This window comes from Leucopleurus acutus (assembly GCF_964270905.1).
Source record: "Leucopleurus acutus genome assembly, chromosome: 6".
Taxonomy (NCBI): Eukaryota; Metazoa; Chordata; class Mammalia; order Artiodactyla; family Delphinidae; genus Leucopleurus; species Leucopleurus acutus.
The window spans coordinates 3805043-3814071 of NC_139149.1; the positions used below are offsets into that span (position 1 = coordinate 3805043).

Consider the following 9029-nt stretch of genomic DNA (forward strand, 5'->3'; position numbering starts at 1 on the left):
GGGGAACTCAGATCCCACATACTGTGCGGCACAGCCAAAAAAAAAAAATTTGAGACATATGAGTAATAGGTTACTTTCTATTCTAATTTTCTATTTTTGTTTTCATAGGTCCCATGGCCTGTGGACATTGTTATAAGTTTGGAATGTCAAAAAATTTATAATCAGGTGTTTCTTCTCTTATTGCAAATAAAATGGGCAAAATATAGTCTGGATGTTTTACTATTTGGTGGTAAGATTTGTTTTCAACAGATAAATTATAATTTAATTTTAGCACTGAAAAAAAGGTTGGTAGTCTTAGGTCATTTTTTATATATACACAAGTGCCAAAATGATATGTATTTATGGCCATAGCTTATAGACATCAGAATTAACTTCCCTGAATGAGTACAGTTAATCTGAAATACAATAACTAAATTAGGAATTTAGCCAGAATAAAAATTCTTAGGTTATGTAAAAAAGTTTTAATGACAAGTTAATAGGACTTTGTTTTTATATTTTTGATGACAGTGATAATCAGGGTGATATGGCAGCTTTAACTGCTTCACCTTCCAGATAGGGAGGATGGGGTCCCTGCTGTGCATCCAGCCGAGTGCCCTTTACAGGGCAGACGACCACACCATTGCAAGTCCTGCTCTGTGCAGTGGTGCAGGTGGGGTCTGCGTGGATGCTCTTCCCACCCCCTCTCCTCTTCGTTCCTTTACAGAACTAGCTAGTCCTGCTGAAAAACCACAACTTGAAGGACTCTTAGGTGGACAAGACACAGCTGCTAATTTTGGACCACAGAAGGAGCCAGTAAGACAGCAGATCCATCGTATGTTCCTCTTAAGAGTAAAGCTCATGCACTTTGTGAACAGCTTACACAACTACATCATGACCAGGGTTCGTGTCTGTCCATCCACTCAGTTCTGTCACCGTGTATACATCTGTTCGTGGAGAATTACTTGTAATATATTTATAAATACAAACAAGCACACAAGATAATAGACTGTAAATGTGAAGGTAGCACATACTAAAAACTTGATCATAAAGTAACATGGCAGCAGGGGGAAGTGTTTTTTAAAACATGCCAGAGCACATGTTTTCCAGACACTGTGTCTCTCCTGTCTAGTGACCCCTTGGGATGACACACCCAGAGCGCCTCTTTTGGACTTGCCATCAGAACTTGCCACATAGTCCTTTAAATGTCAGCAGTGGGAACAGGGCTGTCCCTGGAAAATGGCTTCAATTTTTTGTAATGGAAGCCTAAAAACAAATCTGTCAGGCTAGTATGGGGTGTAAGGAGGAAAATGCAGCCAGATTATATACTTTTTTTCTTAAATATAAGAAGTAACTCGTAGGGTAAATAAAACTGCTTTTCTTACACGTATTAAAACCAGTTCTAGAGGAACTTCTGAAGAGGAGTTCAGATGTTTGAACAGTAGCAGTGTTATTCGAGGACGGTACTCATTGGGATTATAATGGTTGCTAAAAAAGAATTTGTAGTCATTCTGGTAGATAGGTTCTAAGAACCCACTTTTGTTTGGATGAAGTGAGCCTTTGAAGCCTGTGTTTTATACATGATACACATGGCAGAGGTGCTCTCTTTCCCGTGCACTAGTGGCCTTCAGAGGACCAACCTTAAGCCCTTAATTGTTGAGAGTAAATGGTTAAGTTTTTGTTTAATTTGTTTTTTGTTTTCTACTTGATACAGTCATATTCCTTTTAAAGAAAGACCATTATGTAAGCAGTGGAATTTATTAAAACATATAAATTCAATTTATCTGGTGACTTTTTTTAAAAAAATCAATGCATATCTTATACAGTTCATATACTTGCCCCTCCACACAGGAGCAGTCTGTTAGTCCAGAGTGAGGCATTCCCTCCCTGTGCAAGTGAATGTAGAAGAGGTTGGTAAAAAAAGTTTTGTGTGTGGCACATTAGTTCTCAAAGAAAAAAATATATTGATTAAATTTGTCATCTTTCAAGATTCTTCACAGTACAGGGCTGGAGTTTCAACATCAAGTCGAAGAAGCCAAGGATTTAGATCAATTGATTAAAATTCACTATAGATACTTGTCAACCATCCATGATCGATGTCTGCTGAGAGAAAAGGTATGTGAGGTGTCACCTGTGAACTTGGCCACTGAGGCAGGAATGAAGCCAGCCAAGGGAAGTTGTCTCTCTACTTTGGAATTTTATACTTATTAAGCTTCTGATCTGCAAAATATTTTTTTGACATCTTTATTGGGGTATAATTGCTTTACAATGGTGTGTTAGTTTCTGCTTTATAACAAAGTGAATCAGTTATACATATACATATGTTCCCAGATCTCTTCCCTCTTGTGTCTCCCTCCCTCCCACCCTCCCTATCCCACCCCTCTAGGTGGTCACAAAGCACTGAGCTGATCTCCCTGTGCTATGCGGCTGCTTCCCACTAGCTATCTACCTTACGTTTGGTAGTGTATGTATGTCCATGCCTCTCTCTCGCTTTGTCACAGCTCACCCTTCCCCCTCCCCATATCCTCAAGTCCGTTCTCTAGTAGGTCTGTGTCTTTATTCCTGTCTTACCCCTAGGTTCTTCATGACATTGCAAAATATTCTTTAAGGAAGGACCAGATCAAATAGGTTACAAATTTGTGCCATATGACTGGAAATTACATATAAGAGAAACAGCTGACAACTTTATTGTGACAGTCTGCACTCAGCACTGTGTTTGGATTCAATAAGAAAATTTTATCTGCAGTTATGGAATAATAGTGCTTTGGTCAGGAAATGTGTCCAGCTTGATGTGAATATATTAAGTCATCTTACAGCCATTGGAATAACTTGCCCCATTTCACTGGTGAATTCAAATGGCTGTCCCAGGAAAAGGTAGCTTGCTGGCTCTGTTGGTCAGACTCTGCTGCTGATATACCTGTACTGTGGGTGCAGTAGGCGTGTGGTCCAATTCCAAGTGCATTTTGTTCAGAGCCTAGTACCCTTCCTTATACCTAGAAGGCAATGATTGCACTGAGCTTTTTCTGTGACTCATTTAAATTAGGTGAAAGTGTTGGTGTCAGTATCCAAACATGGTCACAGAGCCTATGTTCTTCCATGGCTTTCTCTCCAGGTCAGTTTTGTGAAGGAAGCCATCATGAAGGTGTTGAACTTGGCCCTCATGTTTGCAGATGGTTGGCAGGCTGGCCTGGGGGCATGGCAGTAAGTACGCAGCTTGTGGGGCCTCTGTGCTGTGACCATTTCAGTTTCACTTTTAGCTGGCTTCATTCTGGGAGCCTTGTTTTTCTTCTTGGCAACACATCACATACACTTATAATTATGGAAAGAATTGAATTTGTTCATCTAAACTAGGCAACATCAAGAATTATGCAATTCTTTTCTGAGCGGTAAAACAAGAAAAATCTGAAGTCTTTTGATTAGAACAAGCAAATATCCTTAAATTACATTCCTGTTGTATAGGTTTGCTAAATTTTTGTTAATGGATGCCTTCGAGCATACACAGAAGCGGGCGGGGAACATAACAGACCCTGGGGTCCATCACTCCACTTCAGCAGATGCCAGTGACAATCAGTTCTGTTTTGTGTTTACTGCCCACTCCCACTCCCATTCACTCAATTATTTTAAACCAAATTCTGGACATCATGCTAGATCCTAGTCCAAAATTGCATTTTAGAGAGCTCTAAAAGAATGATTGTATATTTTACTTTTAGGGTGTTTATTATCTACACCTATCACATAGAAAGAGGACCCAGGAGCTCTTTCTTCCTATCCAGAGTACCATCCTCTACTGTTACCTTGAATGTGCAGCTCAATAGTTTGTCCCTGTCTTGTTTATAAAATTAATGTAATCTTGCTATTACTACTTCCTTGAAATATATTTAAAAGAGCAAGTCTGGTTGACTGGGCTGTTGGGATAATAGCTTGTACTTAGTTGTTATTAGTAAGGAGCCGAAAGTTCGTTATAGCACTAATCTAAAATCTTAACATATGGCTGTGTCAGAATACTCTGAATGGTAGATAAAATTCCTCATTGCAGGGGTGAAAACAGAAGTCTTACTTTATTATTGCTGTCTCAAGTGTGTGCAGCAGACTTCCCCCTCCATGTCACTGTCAGGTGGAGGAGAAGGTAATAACACTGCTGCATATTGTTGGCTAAAATTGAACTATTTCTTCAACAAGGGGGTGAGGAGGACTTAAGAGGCATATTAACCATCACAGTTTATGGAAATTAACTGATCTTGATTCACATTTAAAGCAGAAAGTGAAAAATTTTTAAAGCAAGGTGAAATTTTTAAGCAAATGGTATGGTGGCTATGATTTTAAAGGAGTATTTATCTTTGTGTGTACACACTGAAATATTTATGACTGAAATGCTATGATGTCTCAACTTTGCTTCTAAAGATATGGGGCTAAGGGTATAATTGGGACTGCCTGCAAGGGGGTGACTACTGAAGCTGGGTATGGGTGTTTGCTATTTCCCATAATAACAGTTTTCTAGTAAGTTTAAAATGTAAGGTTTTATATCTTTAATGTGCTGTTTATTTGAAAGAAGGTGTGCTTGTGAAAAGTAAAAGTATAGAACTGTACAATAGAAAAGGGAATATCCTCAGTTATCCTCACTCTAGAACTCACTACCATCCTGAAGCAGCAGTTTTGTATCCTAATGACACTTTCCTTCAGACTCTTTGAAAGTTTGGCAGGAAATTTTATATTTTATTTTAGAATCTTTAGAGTTAGGATTCTACATAATTAAACTGAAGCACATTTGAAATTACTCCAAAGGTATTTTATAGCCTACCTAGTAACTCCTTATGCATTTACCTAAATTGAAATTTACTTTCTTTCCTAGAATGGAATCTATAGAGAAAATGGAGTCTGATTTTAAAAACTGCCATATGTTTCTTGTAACCGTTTTAAACAAAGCTGTCTGTAGAGGATCCTTTCCCCATCGTGAGTATTATGTTAAAATATTACTGCTTTTATATTTTCTGATAACTAAGTCTACCTGTTATTGTTTTGGTACTGATCTCATGAAGAATTAGAATTTTTCACCACTTCGAACCTGGAAAGTCCCTCAGCAGTTGAATTGTTTTTCCCAAATTACAGTGGGGTGAGTGAATCAGTTGTAAAACATTGAGACTGAAGATTTTGCTTTCTAGTATATCATGTGTTACACCAATGGATTTCTAAAACCATTGTTAATTAAAGCAGATGGCAGAATAGGTTTCAGTACACTTCACTGTCATGTGTAGCCTTTGTAACTATTCCTTTTCAAAATATAGGGTTTGCGGGGGTGGGGGGGGGTATTTGTTTTTTGTTTTTTTAGCAATTTTAAAATTCCCAAGGCTGGCTCTTACACAAGGAAATGCAGGCCTGACGGTTCAGTACACAGACAGTGTGTGAAGCAGACAGAGGTCTGTGGGGTGAGTCATGGGGAGAAGATGGTCATTTAATCTACAGACACAAAGGACTAAGTAATATCTCTTGCAGAGCTTTTTTGGGAAAAGTATGCAGGACTAATTTGTTCCCTATTTCTGTATGTTCAAATTGTGATATGCTCATTAAAAGTAGCTGAACATTTTTTAAAATACTGTTAGAGTAACGAGTGAACATAGAATAAATAAACAAAAACATATCATCAGAAAGTTGTGAATGCAAAGAAATCTAAATAAATTCTGGGATGAGATGAGCCCTTCAGTGCTGACCTGCTGCACCCACAGTTCAGGTAGGCGGGGCAGTGACCGGCCGGAGGCACATAATCTTTGCCAGGATAGTTTGCCAGGATAGAGAAACTCGTTGTTGGCGTGGCAGACTGGAATCCTAGAGGAGTGCACGCAGAGCCAGTCCTCCTGACCCCCAGCCCTCCCCGAATGCTCTGCGTAAGTGGTGAAGAAGCTGGGGGCCGGCCAGGCAGGAAAACAGAGAAAGTTCTGATCTCACAGTGCTTACTTAGATCCCTATATTCCTGTGTCGTGTGACTTCTACAACGAAGAGGCATTTGTTTATTATGCAAGTATTTAAAAACAAATTACTGTTGTAAGCCCCTACTGCCACCTCTCAGCCTCCCCCATTTTTACCCCTGGCCAAAAAAAAAAACCATACTGTGTTAGAAATGTGTTAGAGGAAACATTGATACATTTGTCCATTTTTGCACTGGGTGACTGTTAGGCAAGGAGATTCCACTCATAGCTCAGAACATGGCGTTTTGTTATGAATTGAGGCCAGATTTTATGACATTTTGAAAAATGTGATTTGCTCAGTGTAATGCCCAGATTTTTTTTTTGTTTTCAAAACTAAAATGATCTGAAATAGAAATAAATCATACTTTCTCAATTGTATTTAATAAATGATTATCATCTTTATTGTATGTTAGAAGTAATGAGTATTTTAATTAAAAATAGAAAGTGTCTCTAAATACTTTTCAAGACATTTATTAGAGCCTATTTAGCTATTTTCAAACATTTAAACCTATTTTATTAACCTATTTTTATTCTTCCCACAGTGGAATCTCTAGCACTGTCACTCATGGCTGGCATGGAGCAAATATCTTCAGTGTAGTAAATGCCTCAGATTTAATCTTCATACATACACATTTCCACCACATGCAGCTGCGAAACGGGAGTCTATTTTGGTTTGTTTTTAAAACTGTTGTCTACTGTCTAGACAAGTGGGTTTTATGTGTTTTCTCTGGAGATTATTGGTTAGTATATTGGGTTATGCATATAAAACTGTATCAATAATGCAGAATGTGTATAGGCTGTTTACACTTATATTTCCTACTATAAGCTGTAGATTTATGGTATTGATACCTTTAAATATAAAATAATTGTTTTTGAAAATGTAATTATTAATATTAAAAATAAATTAAACCACTTTATTCCCCTTTTGCTTAGTCACAGAAGTTTTGTGTTTTTTTTGTATGCCTGGGAAGTTCCAAAATGGAAAATAGCTTCCACCAATGTCAATAAATGTAAAAGCCCGCTGTTGATACATCCTACTGTATGGCTTTTGTGAGCTAACCACAATTAATTAAAACTATATTTACTGTTCAGTTTTCCTACATTTTCTTTATATACTCCTTGGCATGTCTCTAGCATTTATGACTTAACCTATATTTACTACTTATTTTTTTAAAAACAACTACTGAAGTCCACATAGCCTCAGAGCTGAGCACCAGGGGCCTCTGCCCAATCTCAGTCATTTTACAGCATCAGCATTTCCTGCATGCAGATGGCAAAGTCGGCTAATAAGCCCTCCTGGGAATGAGCCCAGGTCTCAGGCTTTACTTTGAAGTCTTGGAGGAAGTTCACTGAGGAGGCCTTCAAATGCCAGGGATGAATAGTTACTTCCAGGTCTCAAGAAAACACTGCAGTATAACCTAACAGCTATAAGATATGAGAAGTATTTCTTGATCTGGTGCTTTAAGTCAAAACCCTGTAGAAACTGATGGAAGCATAGGCTCGCATAAAGCAGTCATGATGGAGTCAAGGTTCGAACAATGATGGCCTGGCTCTTTTGGTAAAGTTCTTTATGCATAGCAAAAATCATCACATCAAACATACCAAAACATAATTCTTTCATAAACTGAATTATGTTTATTATCAGTGTTTCTAAACCTGGGATAGAAGATACATTTATTTACAGGATATTTAGGAAAGTAAATATTTTCATTTTAAAAAATGAGTATTTGGAATTTGTTGTTATCTTAGACTGATTTTATACTGTATTTGTACTTTTCTCATGACTTTAAGAGTTTCCAAGGGAAGATTAGCAAAGTTTAAATTGGGGGAAGAATAGACTTCACAAAGTGTCACCAGTTGGTTTCTTTGGGAAGGAGCCTCCAAGATGCAGAGTGCCCAGTGGGAGGAAGGGAAAGGGCGATGAACTGGCTGGAGAGAAAAGCCAGCCCTGCAGGGCTGAGACAATAGGCTTCTATCCCCCACCTTCATCAGTCCTTGGTTGTGGGTCCCTAGGGCAAGCATGACCTCTCCAGCTGAGGCCACCCCAGGAGCAGCGACACTGCAGCTGTGTGCTGGCAGTGCACCAGCACATCAGCTACACTCATCAGGTGATTCTTGAGTCATCTAAATAAAGGACTTTTACACTAACTCTAAGTAAGAACTGCTCCTTAACTAGTTTGTGTAGGAAAGTTAATGCTGTGATGTACATTAAATCGCCTTCTCCTCTGTGTGGAATAGATGGGATCTCTTTTACTTAATTTTTCTTCTGGTTCTGTTTGGACCTTTAATCTTATGGTTTTCCAGTTGGGCATGTTAGGAGCTTGGAAGTCATCATTCCCATCCTTGGAACAAGAAAAAAACTAAACAAAATGAAGATCAAGGGCTTCCCTGGTGGCGCAGTGGTTGAGAGTCCGCCTGCTGATGCAGGGTACACGGGTTCATGCCCTGGGCCGGGAGGATCCCACATGCCGCGGAGCGGCTGGGCCTGTGGGCCGTGGCCGCTGGGCCTGCGTGTCCGGTACCTGTGCTCCTCAATGGGAGAGGCCAGAACAGTGAGAGGCCCACGTACTGCAAAAAAATAAATAAATAAAATTTAAGAAAGGTCCTCTCCACTCCAAGATTTTATAAAATTTCACATTATTTCCCTTAGGAACTTTTAAGTTTTCATTTTTATATTTAACTGTTTGTTCCATCTAGAATTTATCTTGATGTAAAATATAATGTGTAAGATCAACTTGGGAATGATCTCCCATGTGACGGATCCAGGAAAGCCTCCTTGAGAGGTGACATTTGAAAGTCATGTCTTAACAGTCATGTAAAAGGTGGGGATGGGAAGAATGAGCCTGGTGTGTCCATGACAAAGCAAGACCTGTGTGGCTAGTGCACAGAGAGCAAGGGGCATGTCAGGAGACAGGCTTGGAGAGGTAGTTGGGTGGAGAGGGGAGTCCAGGAGGAGCCCCTGTGGACAGGAGCTGGTGCCACTGACAGGGCTAAAACTGTGTGTGCTACTCTACTCGGCAGTGGCCTTCCAATTGGAGTTTTTGTACCCTGGGGTACATGAAGACTCTCCAGGTATTTTATGGGCATGAAAAA

The 9029-nt window shown here is 39.2% G+C and overlaps 1 protein-coding gene across 5 annotated transcripts in view; it reads left to right on the plus strand.

The window, feature by feature from the left end:
• TUBGCP5 (tubulin gamma complex component 5) overlaps positions 1-7029 on the plus strand; it is a 58612-nt gene extending 51583 nt beyond the window's left edge. For 4 of the 5 annotated variants that reach the window (XM_082840695.1, XM_082840696.1, XM_082840697.1 and 1 more), the window contains 6 exons: positions 109-229; positions 704-879; positions 1966-2091; positions 3089-3177; positions 4826-4926; positions 6479-7029. In XM_082840695.1, coding sequence (XP_082696821.1) covers positions 109-229; positions 704-879; positions 1966-2091; positions 3089-3177; positions 4826-4926; positions 6479-6534 — 669 coding nt within the window. In that variant the 3' untranslated portion in view covers positions 6535-7029. Of the gene's footprint in view, positions 1-108; positions 230-703; positions 880-1965; positions 2092-3088; positions 3178-4825; positions 4927-6478 lie in introns of those variants that run through there. The other variant, XM_082840698.1, reaches the window with a different exon arrangement.
• Positions 7030-9029: the final 2000 nt, after the last annotated feature.